The 18,999-nt window shown below is 35.8% G+C and overlaps 1 protein-coding gene across 1 annotated transcript; it reads left to right on the top strand.

Moving 5' to 3' along the window:
* The first annotated feature begins 11,983 nt into the window (after window positions 1-11,983).
* LOC140171569 (DNA damage-inducible transcript 4-like protein) lies at window positions 11,984-18,874 on the top strand. The gene is made up of 2 exons (XM_072194844.1): window positions 11,984-12,456; window positions 17,219-18,874. The coding sequence occupies exons 1-2, from the start codon at window positions 12,279-12,281 to the stop codon at window positions 17,683-17,685; spliced, it is 645 nt and encodes a 214-aa protein (XP_072050945.1). The 5' UTR covers window positions 11,984-12,278; the 3' UTR covers window positions 17,686-18,874.
* The last annotated feature ends 125 nt before the right edge of the window (window positions 18,875-18,999 follow it).

Raw genomic sequence — 18,999 nt, 5'->3', positions numbered from 1 at the left:
AAAAACGTTTTCACTGCTTTTATTATGCCGCACAATGTAGTGAATATGCCACATGATGATCATGATGATGCCGGCATGTAGGCCCTATTTTGCCGCATTAAATAAAAACACTATACCGAAATTTCGGCAATAGAGGTTATCCACTTCACTCATGTGTGACTTCTAACAAAAGGCGCTGATTCCCGTAGTATTCCTTATTCAAACCAATTCAGTACATGACCTCGGAGTTACCTGCATGACTCTTGGCGGGCTATTTTGAAATAGTCATGGTTGCACATGCAGGTACTTCTTTTGAAAGTTCTAAACAAGGTATAGCAGTCGTTGATAGGATATGCAACTTATAGAACACGGATAACCTCTATGATAATGATGATTGCCCCGGGAGATTGCCGACATTATAAGGGGTGGTGCAATAATACGTGTACTGTACCCCGGGTGGTGAATTGTAGGGGGGGGGGGGCAAAGATTATTTTTGGAAGCATTTTGGCAGGTCGAAGGGGGGTCAGGCGATTTTTGGCAGGGTAAGTGATTTTTGGCACAGAAATGTTGGGAACATATATTACACCCAAAAAGGTGTATAGGAAAACATTAGGAACACGTTCAAATAATTACACAAAATTTCCTGCTCGCTGCGCTCGCATTTAGGCCTATTAGGCCTACCGTATATGATAAGACAATTTAATGCGCCTGTCGCACTACACCGAATAGGTCTTCCGTACAAGAAACGGATGGTATTTTAGTAAATCCGTTGTTGTTCGTCAGTGATCGTTTTATGTTCTTTTTATGTCCTGCTATCATCCGCCAAATGCGTTTCGTGTTAGGTGATGTTCGTTAAGTCCGTCGGCATGAAACGGAGTGTACCGAATACACATGTTCGGTATTTATCCGATGTGTGTTCGTATGGTGCTGCATATTGCCGGAGTTTGTTCGCTCTCCTTTCGTTCATGTTCGTTCTTTGTTCGTTGCACCAGGCTCGGCCCGTATTCGTTGCAAATACGTTCCTGTGAGGCCTTCACCACCGGATAGCATATTTTTGCCGGTGATGTACGTTGACCCAGACCGTCTTAGTGTCACACTACACCGGATCGGTCTTCCGTATAAGAAACGGATGGTATTTTAGCAAATCCGTTAGTGTTCGTCAATGTTCGTTTTATGTTCTTCATATGTCCTGCTATTATCCGCCAAATGCGTTTCGTGTTAGGTGATGTTTGTTTAGTCCGTTGACAATACGTTTCAAGTTTTGTGCATGCACAAAACTTGAAACGGAGTGTGCCGAATACACATGTTCGGAAGTTGTCCGATGTGTGTTCGTACTGTTCTGTATATATACCCTGGGTTTGTTCGTTATTCTTTCGTTTATATACCGCAGGTATTTGCAAGGTTTCGCAGGCGCTTGTGCTGGATGTAGGCCTATGGCGAACATGTGCATCGATCATTGGGGGGGGGGGACTTTCTGAAGGGTGTGTGGCGCAATATCATATTTCCCCCAGTACTTTAGTGACTGACAAGTAGAAAAAAGGGGGAAATGAGAGAAAAAAAGAAAAGAAAGTGAGAAAAATTGAAGAGAGAAGAGAAGAGAAAAGTTAAATTGCCCGTAATTTAGTAGGCCTATGCATGTAAGTAGTATTGAGGGAGGGGCACTTTCTGAAGGGTAGAGGATGCAATATCAAATTCCTACCAGTGATTAGTGATTGACAAGAAAGAAAAAAGAAGAGAAAACATGGACAAGGTTAAATTGTACGTTATTGAGTAGGCCAAGGATAGTAGGCTAGTAAGCCTATGTATAGGCCTGTGATTATAGGCAGTGCTTAAATGTGGTTCCTTGGTCCAAAAGCCTGTGAAAATTACTGCCGGCCCGTCGATATGTAGGGCCTGTGACATTTTGTCACCAAAGTCAGTATTTAAGACGGACTTAGGTCTATTACTGACTTTAACATATCAATCCATGCATGCTTTACTTGAAATTACGAGTCTGAAGTCTTATATCTAAGTGTCAGTGGATCAGTGTAACATTTTAAATTTTGCAAATTCAGTTCGGGCCTTCTTTGTTTTTTGTTTAAGGCAATAATAGTGTAAAAATGATGCACCAAAAACAATTTTCCAAATTATCCATTTTTAAAACTAAATTTTTACACAATAGGCCTAGGCCTAATAATGTAAATAGGCCCTACAGTCCCCATGCAAATGGCTTCAATTAGACCTTCATTTTGAACAATGGACAAGTCTTCCTTTTTGCTTCTGCTATGGACATCCACGTGTTATTTTTAAAACGATTGTTTATATTATTATTATACAATAATGGTGAAAACTTTTCAATGGCTTCAAATAGGCTTTCGTTTCACCAATTTGCGGCTGTTTCAAACTAAAATAGTAGGCCTACCCAATAATAGTGCTAAAATTGATCCAAGAAATGACAAATGGCTTCAATTGGACCTTCATTGTCCAAAGGTTTCTCACCTCTATTGCCCCCGGACGCTGGTTGTCCTGATATATCATGATATACAGGGTGTAACAATAAAATTTGTACAATTTTGAAAATAGAATGACACAAGTATATGCGGCCTATTTTTTGGTTTGATATTAATATGTCTATCAAGATAATTTCTTTAGCCACCAGAAAAGCTTTGTTCCAATAAAATCGTAGGTATACAAGTGAAGTTATAGCCAATTATGTAACCTAGTCTTAAAACCGCTTGGGCCACTTTTGTCTAAGTGTTACAAAAGTGACTGAATAGAGTTGAACCACGGACCAGTTGGACGGTGCTCTTATGATAGGTCATTTAAACAATGGGGTATTCGAAGTGGTAGAAATGATTACATAATAGAATATCTCCTTGGGTTTTGAAAGTCACAACTAAGCACTGACATAACAACTTCATTTACTAGAAATCGTGGCTGCAGCTCAACACCTTCAACCCCAATTCACGTTGGAAGAGCGTAATTTTATGGTTGTGACATTCGGTAGCACATGGAGTCAAGCAGAAACCATATGATTGTTTATAGCTCATTTTCCAAACTCACGTCTTCCTTCAAGGCATACAATAACATATAACTATAAGAAGTATGTAAAATTTGTTTACAGAAATGCTGGCAATAGTGGTCGCCCCATAACAGCTAGAAGCCCAGCTGAACTTAATTTCAAATTTTTATTGTTTTGTACTTATGGGTGCAAAAATTATGAGGATATGAGAAATTACTTTATTTATAAGATAATTTCATGACTTCATTTATAGAATATAAAGAAATATCATATTATTATTAAATTCATGTTAATTATATGAAGAAACACCACTTATAATTCTTTTGTGTCAGTTCTTTGATGTTCAATGCACGATAAGCACAATCTACGCGTTTCAAACTTGATTTACGCTAACATGACAAAAGTGGCCCAACACGTTTTCTGGACGATTTAATTAATCGGACATAACTTTTGAACCCAAGCTAGTAATGAAACCAACTAAACGTCTTCTTTTAGCCAAGATATTACTGATTCCATTGCATATAACATTTGTGCCGTAACTGTTTTAGTTTTTTCCGGAGAAGTCAAAATGCAATTGTATAAATTTTATTGTTACACCCTGTATATGCAGATTTGTAGCCCTTTTGTACTTATTAGCCAATATTTGACCGTTTTCGTCAAAGTTTCCACCCTTAGGGACGCACCATTAGATACCAAGGGGGGGGCTGGGTAGTTTTTTGAAAAAAAAAATTTTGTCGCGCCATCTGAGCAAAAAAAAAAAATTGCTCCACTTCAGACTAAAAAAAAAATTTGATCCACCTCGGACAAGAAAAAAAAAAGATTTGATGTCAAGGGTGAAAAAAAATTTGTCACAGAATAGTGAAGAAAAATTAACCTCATATAGCTTTTATATTGCCAAATTTTTCACGCTTCGCGCGAATTTGCCCCTTTTTCATCAGCATTAGCTTCAAACTGGTACGTATTTTGTGCGCATTTGTTTATGAAAAGTTATTATGTGAGCCGGGTCTGTGAGTGAAAACACTTGATTCACTCTACTTCACAGTTTTTCACCAAATTCCACCCCATTGTCAAAATTATTATTTGATTGAGAGCATAGGCGTAGATCCCGGGGATAAATCCCCAATATTTGCTAGGGTGGTCCATCATACAATCATCCCCAAAGTTGACGCCTGTATGTGGGTTTCTGACAAAATTAACCTAAAAACCACCAATTTTTGCGCGCTTTGCGCGCATTTATTCCATATTTCACCAGTTTTGCTTTAATATGCCAAAATATTTCGCGACAGAAGAGGTTCATTATACTTTTTTACACATAAAAATAATGATGTTTTTTTTGTGACAATAGAAATTGAGTTGCTACAAAACGTAAAAATGATTAAAAATATGGACAAATTTTTACAACTCGACAAACAAATTGTTGAAAATTATAGGACTTTACGATTGCAAAAAAAAAAAAATTTGCCTCTCCGAGGTGTTGAAAAAAAAATTTTGCTTCATCCAGGGGCTAAAAAAAAAAATTTGCTTCACCGAGGTGCTCAAAAAAAAAAATTTGTCACAACCCCAACTACCCAGCCCCCCCTTGATATCAAATGGTGCGTCCCTTAAAAGTTGTCTTTCCCACTTTGTTCACCCTCTGAAAAAGTGCTTGCTACGTCACTGCCTCTAAGGGGTCAAAAACCCTCTCAGTCAAACACCCTCTCCTCCCCCACTTTTCTGATAGGGTGGACGTTCCTGTTGGTGCCACATGCATGCGACGGATTCGCCGGTCATTTGTCGGACGTTGAACGATTGAATATAAAACGCCTGCAGGATTATTAGCGGCCACAACGCATAGAGAGACGAACGGGAATCGGACCCCAAATCCGGTCATTTGTCGGACGTTGACCCCCAAATCCGGTCATTTGTCGGACGTTGAACGATCGAATATAAGACGCCTGCAGGATTATTAGCGGCCACAACGCATAGAGAGACGAACGGGAATCGGACCCAAAATCCCACCGAATCTTCTGCCGGACTGGTGATTTTTCCACCGAATAAAATATTTTTGTATTCGGTGATGTATACGTTGATCCAGTCCGTCGTAGTGTGACAGACCTATTAGGTTTAAAATTCGGGTTCCCCCCAATTTTAGTGTGTAACGGGGGAGGGTGCAAAGATTTTTGGCACGTCAAAAAAAGGGGGGCAAAGGTTTTATGGCACGTCAAAGGGGGGTGCTTTTTGGCATCACGGATAAAGGGAGGGGGCAAGCGATATTTGGCAGACCCCTTGAGAATTCACCACCCCGGGGTACACATAATTATTGCACAACCCCTAACTCCATCTTACTTCCATCATGGAAGAAATAGAAAGATTTTTTCTTCCATTGGCATCATTGCCGAAATGGAGTCCATGTAACCACAGATCCTCCAGAATCTGATGTAGGCCTAACACAGCTAGTGTGTGAGCCTGACCCTCTCGGGGGGGGGGTAGGCCTATATATGTTTGTGTGGCGCATTCAAATGTTGTTTATCGGTAATATAATACTGTTTGTTTGTGCGTTGACATGTCAGTGCCTATGCTATCGCTTTGAATAATTGCACGTATGCCTCAAAGAAAAGGTAAAGTTCATGCCTCGCCGCTCCTCTCCGCCTACGTCAGGCCTACGTATGCAGCTGGAAAAAGTTTGTTGGCACTATGCAGCATGTTTTATGATTTATCAATGTGCTTTGCTTTTATATACATGTAGGCCTACCAGAAGTTCAACTCTCAACATGAAACCTTCATAAACGAATAAATACTAGAATATTCGAGTAAATAGACCCTCGGTAGGCCTATACTTTATAGGCCAGGCCTTTATACCTGGCTGGACCAGGAGCTAAATTGAGCGCCTGGCCGTCCAAAAAATGGCTCCTGGATAAGCCTGGTCCTATAGTTTGTAGACATTTTATACACACCTGGGGCCAAAACTTGGTCAACAATTTGGTAAAAAAAACCTGAGTGCCTGCGGCCTAATTAAATGTTTCCACAAGAATAGAAAAACAAACAAACAAATTACCCGAAAAAACATCCAAAAGCTTCCAAAGACAATTTTGCGCATGAACACCCAGGCATGAACTACAATTGAATATATGAATACAAAACCCACCCAAGTCCATACTTTGGCCAAATTGAGTTAAGCATGAGAAATTATTGTTGCTATACATAGGCCTTTCATATGTATGAAAGAACAAATGATTCATCCTCTGTGTCTATTGAGCATGTGAAAAATAGCATTGTATGAAAGAACCACCCAATTAAGTCCAGGATTTGAGTCTTGTAACACATTGATTGAAATCTAGTATGTTTAAAAGTCCACTTGCAACACATTCATTGCTGGAGAGTGACTTTTGAAAAAAAAATGGGGCAAGGAAAGTGTGTGGTTTATATTACATAGCAGTATGCTTTATCAACATACATACATGTGTGCTTTATTTTGTATTATCTTACTAGTGGTAATCTCATTCCAACATTGTTGTCTTTGTATAAGTCCATGAAATGCTAATCGTCATACCTAATACAGTTTAACCCACTCATTTTCACGTAAAACTTACCATATTGACCAGGTAAATCTATAAACTGAAGGAATTAAAATGATACACAGGTTTTTTTCTCAAAATCACTTCCCATGGACTTGGGTGGGTTTTGAATTCATGTATTCAATTATATGTCCCCAATTTTTTTAAGACTATATACCACAGTCGATTTTTGATAAATAAAAATGTATTATTAAAGTATAAAAAATAGTGACCCCACCCACCCCTTTTTTTCAATCAACGCTTTTACCAGCACCATCATGCATCATGATCCAGATCTATAAGCTTCTATACTATGTAGGAGCACCAACATATGTGCTGGTGACATCCTTCATGTCCTTTTGGCATCCATTGGGGTCATTGAACTCAGTACGTATAGGAGAGGTTACGTAATGTATGTAATGTGATTATAGGCCAAAGCCATGTCTATAATATTTTAAGCTCATTAATTAACGTAGGCCTAGACCTAAACCGAATTCCCCTAAAACACTGACCTGGGACTGGGGGGTCCTTGCATGGTCGAACTCACAGCTGTTTTTAGAAGTTTAACGGGGGATACGGGAAACGTCCATTAAATTGTGGCAGGTACGATAGGGCCTATTCTCGTAGACCTACAAGCACGAGCTCGCAACCAATAAATAACTTTTTTACTTTTATACTTTTACTTTTACTGTCACTATTAATAATATAATAATTATATAGGCTAAACCTTTTTATGACATCCTAGCATCCTCTTTTTATGACATTTTTCAGTAGATGTCCACCATGTCCACGAATAACGCTTTTCCCAAAATTACAGTTGATTCTGATTTTGCCTTTGCGAGTTACGCATGATTTATATTTTTGCCAAACGAAATAATCTGCAAGAAATTTTTGGTACATAAACATTACGTGGCCAGAGATATCCAGTGGTATAAAAATCTCAACTTTTTAAAAGAAAAGTGGGGGATGAGGCAGTGGATCACGAAATGCCCTTTTAAATTTCTAGTTCAACTGAATTCTTTTATCATGATTAGTATTTATTTTATTATTATTATTTATCAAAAACAACTATGGCATAGTCTAAATTTTATATATAAAGCATATTAAAAAGCATTTTCAAGTTAAAGTAAACTGAAAATGCGTGTATTTATTATTTGACAACGGAGAAGATTTTACAACTGAGGATGTGTTTACAACCCTGGAAAGCGAGCACAGATTCCCGGGATTTGAGTTTCCAAGAAAGTGAGTTCATGACACGTGCCGCGAATGATGTGTACAGAATGATGTCATGATCCAGTAAATAAACAGTGGAGCTAGCTGACGTAAACAAGTAAGTCGATTTCATCATCCAGGGAAGTCAGTCAGAGTTCAATCATGTTTACGTTTACAAATTACATAAAATCATCATTAGGCTAATTATTTTATTGTTGTTGGTATTTATGGTATTTATAGTTCAATTAATATTATTATTAAACGTCCCCTCCCGCACCAATTTTTGACGCCACAATTTTTTTTTTAGGAACTTTTGTTAGGGCCTATTTGATATTTTCAAAAAACTGTACAAATTAAAAGTTCTAAATATATCGTACCAATTTTTGTTAAAATTGTTTGTTGTAATGACATGTTATTAGGGGCCTCCCCGCTTTTATGATGTGTTGACAATTGCAATATTACCCAGAAAAGAATAGTAAATTTGTAACAAATTAATAAACAACAAGGGCCTCCCTCACCAATTTTTGAGAAAGTCCGGACGATATATAGCCTAGCCTATTATAGGTCTAGGCCTACATGTTATTTATTTACTTGGCCTAAAACTTCCCTGCTGAACATTTAATAGCGATTATCATGGGACTTCACCCAATCCCCATGATATAGGCCTATGGGCCTAAACTGTGACGAAACTGTGACGATTATTTATTTATTTATTTATTTATTTATTTATTTATTTATTTATTTATTTATTTATTTATTTATTTATTTATTTATTTATTTATTTATTTATTTATTTATTTATTTATTTATTTATTTATTTATTTATTTTATTTATTTTTGTATTATTTATTTATTTTTCTATAAACAAATTTATGAGCGCGGCACTTTTTTGCAATTTTTACAGCGCTTAGTCCACTTGCCCATTGTGCATAAAACCAGATTTGTATTAATTTGTGCGCAATTAATAGATTTTCATGTAGATTCTAAAATCAGAATTGTTCAGTATTGAAATGAGCCATTTACTTAAGAAATAAAGGGTAATGCATGATCCTTTACACGAAAATAATGTGTCCAAGGCAGTAAAAACGTAAATAATGGGTGAGGCGCAGCCGAACCCATTATTTAAACGATTTTACTGCCGAGGACACATTATTTGCGTGTAAAGGATAATGCTGCACCCTTTATTTCTATTCTATTACCACAAAATAGTGCGTTTAAAGAGAAAATATCACATTTTTTTCCAAATATTTCAAGTTGTTTACCTCAAGGTGTAGCGCCTACACGTAGCCAAAGCGTATGCACATTCCAATAACACAACCTAACATTCCATTCTCCCCTATAAGCAGGTATGCACATACAATAACACACCCCTGGCATTCCATTCTCCCCTACATAAGCAGGTGTGTTGTGCGCTTTGCTGTGCGCTGTGATGATATAAGAACATAAAGTTCGTTGCCCTTGACACTTTATCGCTAATTAATGGTCTGTCACGTGACGCGTTCCAACAAATCACAGTGCGCGATTTTGAATAATGGGTCGTGGGGGTAATAGAATATACCATGTAGGCCTATATGCTGTCACTATAAATTTATAAACTTTTTTTATAAACCATTTTAATTTTGATATAAATAAACATCAGTATAATTTCGAGTTCAACTGAATGCGTTCATCATCATCATGATTTAATAACAACATATTTTTATTTAATATCAAAAATCGACTATGGCATAGTACGCTTGAACCATAGACTCTATGATAGAACTGGATTTGAAATATTTTGTGGCTACAGTTTAGTAAGTTAATGTTTACGTGTATGTGTACCTGTTTGCAGTCATGCTTTTCAATGTGTACTGCACACGCGCATTGCCCCACAATTTAGAAGGCTGTGCCAAACTTCTCCAGGAGACGAGAGATATGAAACTGACGTGACATACAAAACAAAAACACATCATATTACCAGAGAAGATCTTCTCTGATATTACGGATTCGAATACATAGGCCTATAATTATATAGAAGTGAAGTTTACGGGACTCAATTGTCAACTGCCTGCATTTTGCCGTTTTATCGTTGTTTTGTATGACGTAATTTTTACGTCTCGCGTCTCTCCAAGCCTAGTCTAAACCTGCCTATTCTTTAATATGGCCTTGACATTTGCATACAGCTTACCTGGAAAAATCCTGCACATGCACAGCAAATGAGCAAATGTACGAAAGCCCTGCACAGCAAATGTACATGTCCACACAGGCAAGGAACGATCTGCACGTTCACATGTTTACTGCAGCTGTGCTGGGGGTTTAAGGTGATACTACCCGGCATGGACTGGAGAATCAGAATGCTTAAATTTGATTTCAAAATGTCATCATAAAAGCGAATCGGATGACAGGGGGCCATATTATTTTTCCAGTTTTAGCCAATCAACTAAAAAAAACCGCAGTGTACACGTATCTCAGTGATCCCTGCGAAAATGTACCGTAGCAAATTAAAATTGTGTGTAAATTGCCTAAAATTTAAAATTTAATGACAAGTCATTAAAAATTGTCATTTGATATTTTTTAAATGAAAAATTTGGCCAAAAAAGAAAGTTGTGTGCATTATTTTCCCGCTTCCTAGAAAAATCATGCACATGGGGCGCAAATGACACCCCTTTGGCCCTTGTGTGGTCTTTAAAAGTTTAAATATGATAATGAAATATTCCCGGAAATATTATATTTTGAAAGATGCAGAAAATGCAAGCTGAAAATATTGTATTAGATATTGAATATTATGAAAGACGGATTTTTAAAATAATCAAAGTAATTTTACCATATGTCCATCATTAAAGATCCAAACAATTTTCTTATGGCTTTTAAAAATCATAGTGACAAACTTTTATTCATTATGAATGCGGAAAATATTTCTTTATAACAAAACAATTGTTTGATTTTTAATTTTAAAACAATATCATTTGTTCTGTGTAATACACAAAATGATGACTGACTGATAGCCATGACAAAAGTAAAAATCCAATTATATTACAAATGTCTTTTCTCTAAAAATATTTAAAGGCATATTCATCAAAATTCAGATTTTTTTAGCACCTTTGTATAAACCCATGCATTTAAGACAAAATGTGAAATTTACATAAATCTGTTATTCATTTATTTAAGTAGGCCTACTATTTGTTTATAGCAAAAATACACTTTTAATGCCTTATCCTTCACTTTTAAGCAATTTATACACATTTTTTTACACTTTCGCTATCACTGAATGGGCCAATAAATGTTGTGATATATGCACGCAGTTTGGTATTCCACAATCCATGTATATAGGCCTTAGGCCTTATTTATATAGGGGCCTATAGCTAAAAATAAATCAAAAAATGTTTAGGCCTATAAATTTAAACAAAATACAAATCATGCAAACGGTATAGTGATATTTGACTCTCTCCTGGAAATGTGGAAGGAAAGATATCCCGTTTTATTATTTTTAAAATGCAGCAAAATCCGCCCTTCAAAAAACAATTAAGAGATTCCTCTCAATTTTATAATAATAGGCCTGCCTTCATTGTATTTGCTTTCTTTTGTTATATTTTTCAGTGTTCTTAATTGGTTGTCTTTTTAAACAATTAATTAGGCCTGTTATATTTATCATCAGGCAGCCTCAACTTATGGGATAGTAGTCCGATTGTGGTTTTTTTTTATTATTATTATTATTATTATTATTATTATTATTTAGATTTAAAAAAATTTAGACTTGAAATCTTTAGAAAAATTAGAGAAAAGTTCAGGACAAGGATTTACTCTATTCCTGTGGCTGTCAGGGGGTTTATTGTTCAGGGTATGCTGGGTATCACTTTTTACATTGAAAAAAAAACAGGAAAAGAAAAAAAATACATTGAAAAAAGGCAACACTGAAGAAATAAAATCTCCTCCTCGCCTCATTAATTCGGACGACAATCAAACAATTAATTATTTGTAGTGGCCTCGTATTCTATTGTTTCTGAAGGTCTTTATTTTCAACGTTATTAGGCAGCAGGCAGTGGTACCTTAACCTTTCGCAAGAGAGCCAGCAACTAAATTGAGTTCGCTAATTCGTTAAAACGTTCACTGACCTAGGTCAGGTCAATGACGAGCCTCCAAAATCCCGCTCGCTGATTGGTCAGATACTACCATTTTATGTTAATTTTTACTTACTCCGCCTTATTTACCATATAAGGGATAATTGATTGAATTGTTTCATCATGCTGCGCATGGGCATATACAGGAATATAAAAACAGAGCAATCTGTGTGACTTTGTTGTTGGGCAAGATTGACTGAAGCGTCAGCTGTACGGATAGTGGAAAATCTGCTCAAAAAACCTCTAATTTGGCCAGTAACTTTCATCATTTTTGCAGTGCAATAATCATCTATCATCAATCAAGACTCTGCAGTTTATATTTTACCGAAGTTTTGTGATTACGACGTTTTTTCGGCACATTTTGCCGTATTTCTGCGTAGTTTTTGTAGCAGCAACAGAACCTGACAAGTTCGGACGTGATCAGCTGACGGGAGATCAGCTGTTTCAATATCTTCAATGTCTCAAATGTTGAACTCAAACTCTGAAACCTGCTTCTATACCAAACCAAACGTTGGAATTGAAACAGTTTTACACAACTTCATGATGAAGTACGACCAAAGAAGAGAAAATCTAGGCTATACAAGGGTTTCTGCACCTTATATTGAGTCATATCGACGGAACCAAACAAATAACGGTAAGGATCTGACTGTGCGAAGGAATTTCGCAATTCAATTTCACTTGTTCCGATTTCTTACTTTGTCTAAAATTGCGAAATCGATTGCCTCTCATGCTCTTGCGAAAGTTCTTTCTTCCATTGTTCATGATATTAAGTGTAATAATGGACTTGAAGTATTTTGTTTAAATGATTTAATGAAGAATAACACCTTTGTTTGTGCAATTAACTGCAAGTTAAATTTTATTATGTTTGTGATTTTGACATTTTAAGCTTACCTATTTAAATTGCATTGACTATGATTGAGCAAACCGACTCGTTGTCAATGCAGATTTTAACTTAAAATACAGATTTTAAAAAAATCATCCTAGAGTACAAATGATTAATAAAATTGAACTTATATTAGTTTAACAAGATGGACCCTGGGTGGACTTGAAAGATGAATTTAACTACTAAAATCATGAAATGTAACTAATTTCTTTGACCTTAGTTAAATTTAAAGTATGATAATTTATTATACAAATTACAATACTACTATGTAAGGACTATATCGACTATGTGTACACTATTAAAAGTCTTCAAATAAGTTAATCAATAGTACAATAAGTACATACGGTCCAAAAGTTTTCAAAGTGCAATAAATTTAGGGTAAAATAAATGTTATGTCTCGAAGCCTGTGTGAATAGTTTTTCTTCAGCTGAAACAGCAAATTCATTTTTATTTTCAAAATCATGAAATTCTGAAAAATATAGAAAAAAAAATGTTAGGTATTGTGTATAAAGTGAACCACAATTTTAGGCTGTGTACTTATGAACACTCGCTAAAATGAATGACAGCGTAATTTAACTTAAAATAAAAATTCAGTAAAAAATCTTTGAAATATAAATTGGATCAAGATCTATCAAATGGATCATGGGACTTCCGTCTCAGAAGTTCTAGTCAGCTTGGCATTGTGTATAAAAGCATTATTTAAATGTATTTATTGCATTCCGATTTTGTTTGTCCCATGAATGATTTTACTACACAAGTACACATGCATGACATGTCATCAGCTCATCATCCATCTTTTGGTAGAGAGCCAATATTGCCCTTGGACCAAGTGACAGATTGCCAAAATGTCAAAATATATTGAAATATAAAACACATACATTGATACAATGTAAATCGGCAGAGTAAAGAAAATAATAAAACTGAGCTGTACCAGCTGACGTTTAAAAGGGGGGGGGTGGGTTTGATCACTTTACGCAATTGTGCACAGTTCCAATCGTTGAGGTGGTTGCTACATACACGCTTGCTAAAATAAGGGGGACAATGTTTCAGAACATCATGCATGCATCATGTTGTGACAGACATGTGATCATTTACATTCATGCACCAATCAATTCATAATCAATAAATTACACAATTGGCAAACGGTCGAAGTAGTGACAAAATAACAATCAAAATCCAAATAGAGTTTTCTTTTAAAATATAATTTTTCTTATGTGATAAAATACGCAACTGTCCCTCCCGTCATTTTTTGTCAACATTAATTTTCTGTCATACCATATATGGGTTGAAATTTGGCGCCATAGAAAATTCTGGCACAAAAACCAAAGCTTGTGGGAAAAAAAACCAACACACCTGATTTCAGTCACGGGATTTCTATGCCTATTGAGAGTGAGTCACACAATGACGCTCCACTGACTTTGTACCATTGTGAAATGTTGTTTGTGACAACCCTCCCAAACTGCTATTGTGGAGTTTATGCTGTTACCTGTGACGCACAAGTTTTAACCAAATTGAAAGGATATTGTGCAAAACAAGGATCCACAATTTTACCAAATATACGCCTAAGCAATAATATTGTTTTGGTGTACTGACTATGGGTGGGTGAGTTGCCATGGGAATCGGCGAACTTTTGGCCCATGGGATCCACTGCAAACTGGTTTCAGATCAAAGTGCATACAATGTACTGTGTGCAAACTGGCTGCAAGAATCTTTGAACACAGCTCCTATACTAACATTAATATTGATAATAAACATTTTGCCAGTCTCCTCACATGTACATGTAATGTAAGCATTATGAAAGAAATATTTTGTGCAGTGAAAAAAGAACTCTTTACTAAAATAAAAGTATTTAAGGAAATTAGCTTGAAAAAAAATCACCACAAAAGATGATAAATTAAATAAAAAACTGTTAAACACAAATTAACATATAAATAGAAGATTCTAGTATCAGCTGTTTCTGAATGAAAAAATAGCTTCGCATAATGTGTTCTATTATTAATGTGCTCAGCTCAACTCAAGCGCTCAACACTCCGCTTTGTTGCTGGGCTGCTATCATTGGCTGCTCCTGACCCTTGGTATTTTCCAGGCAAGCACATCACATGACGCATTTCCCTGCTGTTTAACATGGTGTAGTGTGTGACAAGCAAAGCTGGCTATTGAATTTTAAGTAGAAAGAGGCTTGTGGGTGCTCGATTCCAAGAAATGTTGACAGCGAGGCTTAAATGCATCCCTTGTGTTGATTTATTCAAGAGGTTGAGTGGAAAAGGAGAACATCAAACATTTATCAATACCAACCCAGGTACCAACCACCAAAAATTTAGCATTTTACTAGATTCGCCCCCAAAAGAGGATTGTTTCTGATGGTAACATTATTCACTTTTTGTCTTGTTTTTTAAAATTTACAAGTGACCTAAAAAAGTAAAAACAGTGTCATGGCTTACGTGATAAACATGACTAACAATTAGGCTACAGATTACTTGAGAAAACATTAATTCCCCTGCATATCCTTTTTGAATAACTAAAATGTTTAACGCGGCTGTGTACTCTAGCCATTGTTTCTTTCTCAAAATTGAGTTTTTATGATATGTTTGTACCTACAGTACCTTGTTATGTTTTTATAAATACAAGGAATGAAAATCCAGATTTGTAAACTCCAACTGCAATATTTTAAGGATTTTATTTCACTATTCCACTCGTGTTTGAAATTGAAAAGGAAAGAAAATCTTTGTTGTACCAGCAAGGTACACGCCACAAGAACAACTCATCGCGTTATGTATCGCGCAATTTGTTAACGCACAAATACGCTGACGATACGCGACGCTTATCTGCATGCGCCGCATCTTATGGAAACACCACGGAAGCACTGATTTCACAAAAACCTAGTGGTCAAATGGCTCCGCTTTTAGCTGATAAAATGTGGGTTTTTCAAGTTCTTTCCCCGATTTAAATATCAAGTTATGAATGGATTTCGCTCAAACTTCTCAAGGGGCTGTGGATTTACCCGATGTTCACGTAATATAAGTTACAAAACGAAAACTGTCGCATTCTCCTGTGAGATTCGACGAAAGTGCAAATGTGACCACTTTAAACTTCAACGGCCATTATTTCAATGTTCATTTTTCTCGGTAAAATGACGATTTAGGTACACGATAACTCAATAAATACAGCATCTATAGGTAAGCAAATATGATCATCGTAAAAAGCATGATCGACTCAAGAAACGGTTTTCTCATTTTTTTTTATTTTGGTCTATTTCCGATTTTGGGCATCATTTTGTGCAAATATGCGTTTTGAATTTTAAAAAGTTCATTTTGATGCCTTATATGGTCAATATCTCAAAAAATAAGGCCAATATCAAAAAATAAAAAACCGTTTTTTGAATGGAGCCTCAAGATTGAGCTAAAACAAAATAAAATATTTTGGAAAGAGTGTTTTTTGGTTATGATGTACCTAACAAATATTGCCAAAAACTCACTTTTTTGTGACTTTCTTCAAAATTGTTGTTTTTACCCCAAATCTGTATTTATATTAAGATTTATTGATGTCTTGCCTTCATAAAAATGTATACTTTTATATGTTTTATGCGAATAATTACAAAGTTATTGCACTTTTACTACATGCATGTCTGAGAGTACACAGCCACCTTAAATAGCCAATGTTGCAACCTGAAAAGTAAAAACTGTGTTGTGTGGCTTACGTGATAAACGTTAGACTTAATTTACGCTACAGATTACTTGAGAAAACATTAATTCCTCTGTATGCATATCCTTTTTGAATACAGTAAAATAAACTGTTTAAATGGTCAATGTTGCAACTTGTTTGAAGCCCCTGCCTCAACCATTATAAATTGAATTCATCCTTTCAAAGAATTTATGCGCTAAAATAAGAACCACTTGAACCACTGCCTGTTTCCTGTATGTTATTGACCACTGAGTAACTTCTATTGTTGCTGGTCATTTCATGGTTAAACCAGACTTATTAATAAGTATTATGGATCCTTTATTTTGAAATAGGCATATGTATGTTCAATATGTTATTGTTAATCAAGGACTCATTTACTACTAGTGTATGAATGCTGTGGCTATTGAATTCTGGCTGGCTGGTCAATTTTTTCGATGGTCTTATTTTATTTTTAAACCAATATTGATGTATTGGTGGTTTGAAGTTGTACCATTGAAAACCAGTGGCATTGAATACATGATCAATGCTGGAGAAATAAAGTTTAGCTGTGTGCATGGAAATAAAATATACGAGAAAGGGTTTTTTAACACTAGTCGATGGTTGAGAACCAGAAAGACTTAACTCACAAAAGAATCCTTAGTGAGTTATGGCTTTCTGGCTCTTGACCCCGACTTGTCTTCGCATAGACATGGCAACCAGTGAAAATAATTCACTGACCATACAGGATTTGAAATTGAACCTATATGATCAATGCTGTTTGAAATTCGATGTTATGCTTTCAAGTGAAAATATTTCTAATCATGGTATTTTCTCTCTTTTTTTTCTGCTACAGATGCTGAACAACAACAAGAAGGAGAGAGTCAAGATACAAACCTTGGGCCATTTATCTCCAATCTGATAGTAGAAGGCTTGAAGAATGCCCGTGACAAAGAACTTACAACAAGTAAAGTTTTAGTACCTTGCGGACTTACGGACAGAATAGCAGCGGACATTTTGCTCATGTCAAAAGACGAGCCTTGTGGTGTCAGAGGATGCATCATGGAGTTTGTTATGGAAGATGGAAATTTATGTCAAAGAATGGGCAAAGTGGAACTGGATCCATACACTGTCACAACTTTTGAAATCACATTAGTTCTTACTAAAGACACGCCAAGGTGGCTGGTTTCCAAATTGCAATCATATCTCCGGAACTCTTACGAGGCACCAACAACTGTTAAACAAGGCTATAAGCTTATCAAGAGAAAACTTTACCGAAGTGATGACGAGAGCAGAATCACGATACGAGAAGTGTCATTATAGCATCGGAACTGCACTTTTTTTTTTAACTAGTGCATCTGACTTTTGATAGTGTGTGCCAAAGACCAAGTCTAAACATGATGGTTGTTGTGGGGAACTGGAAAAAGTAGCATGGTCTTTTACAAATTCTTAAATTGTCATGGTGAAAGCTGTTTGGAAATTTGGTATTGAATCATATAGGTCCATGTGCCTGTAAGACTAAAAATTAAAATAACACAATTTAATGTTCAAAAAAAGACCATGCTATTCTGTTGTCCCCTGTCAATTTTTTAAAACTATATAGTTTCTACATATTTATATTGGTGCTATTCCAAGTACATGATCATGTGTCCGATCATGTATAATATTGTATGAATTTGTTTCTCAGATCTGTGATATCACTGATTTGGGACACTAAAGTTTTCAATTTTTGTATTGTTTTCAATGTTAATTTAGACATTTTTGTTGCCAGCGACCTTTTAACCAGGCTAGGTATGGTAAATTCCAGGTGCTTCCAGAAAAGATGAACATGAAAACTTGGATGTTTTTCTTTGTCAATTGTCATTTATGTGTTTGCAGAAATAACTCTTCAATATGTTCCATGTGTGAAGTAGATCCCCCCCTAATGCCCGTACACCTAGGTGTGAATTTTAAAAATCAGTGTAATATTTACTAAATTTCTTAAAAGAACAAAAGAAGTCAAGGAACTTTTAAAATGTTTAACTTGCATTTTGCACGCAATGACCTCACAAATAAATATTCGCCCATAAAAGTTAAACCAAATATTATACAATGTAGGTGTTGTTTGCGCTCAGTGTACATAATCAGCTGGTTTGTTGAAAGGACACACTCCAGTGACCTGAATTGGTATTGCATCATTCTTTGTTATTTAAAACAGACCAGTGGTTACATTTGGTGGTAATTTTTTTGCAATTATTGATCAGTATACAGGCAATATCAGACAATTGGGGTTTAATTTTGTATCATCTTGCAAGAATCCACAATATTGTGGGGCATTTTGTATGGTGTATCTAGTGCTGTATAAGCCATAATTCTGGTATAAATATTTTTAAATTTCGATCATCATGCCAGGTCCCTGTAATTTCCTGTTCTGTATGAGGTCAAGTAAATGAGGACTTCAGTGCAAAATATATTCTAAATTATGCTATACAATTATTTTTTCTTGCCCCCAGTAATTTTGATAATGGCAAGTTGGCAATTTCACACCTGACAAATTTTCACAGGGCTATCAGCTGACATTGCAGGTTCTTTCACACGTCAGGTTAACACCTACTTGCCAAGCTGTACTTTTTAGTCAACACTGCACTGTCAATCTGT

Source organism: Amphiura filiformis, chromosome 15 (assembly GCF_039555335.1).
Source record: "Amphiura filiformis chromosome 15, Afil_fr2py, whole genome shotgun sequence".
NCBI classification, from domain to species: domain Eukaryota; kingdom Metazoa; phylum Echinodermata; class Ophiuroidea; order Amphilepidida; family Amphiuridae; genus Amphiura; species Amphiura filiformis.
This window is presented reverse-complemented; position numbering and strand designations above follow the sequence as displayed.

Bases quoted from the DNA above. Each gene is read 5' to 3' on its own strand.
- LOC140171569 (XM_072194844.1), top strand. From the start codon at position 12,279: ATGTCTCAAATGTTGAACTCAAACTCTGAAACCTGCTTCTATACCAAA. The intron at 12,457-17,218 runs GTAAGGATCTGA...TTTCTGCTACAG, and splicing joins ACGGAACCAAACAAATAACG to ATGCTGAACAACAACAAGAA.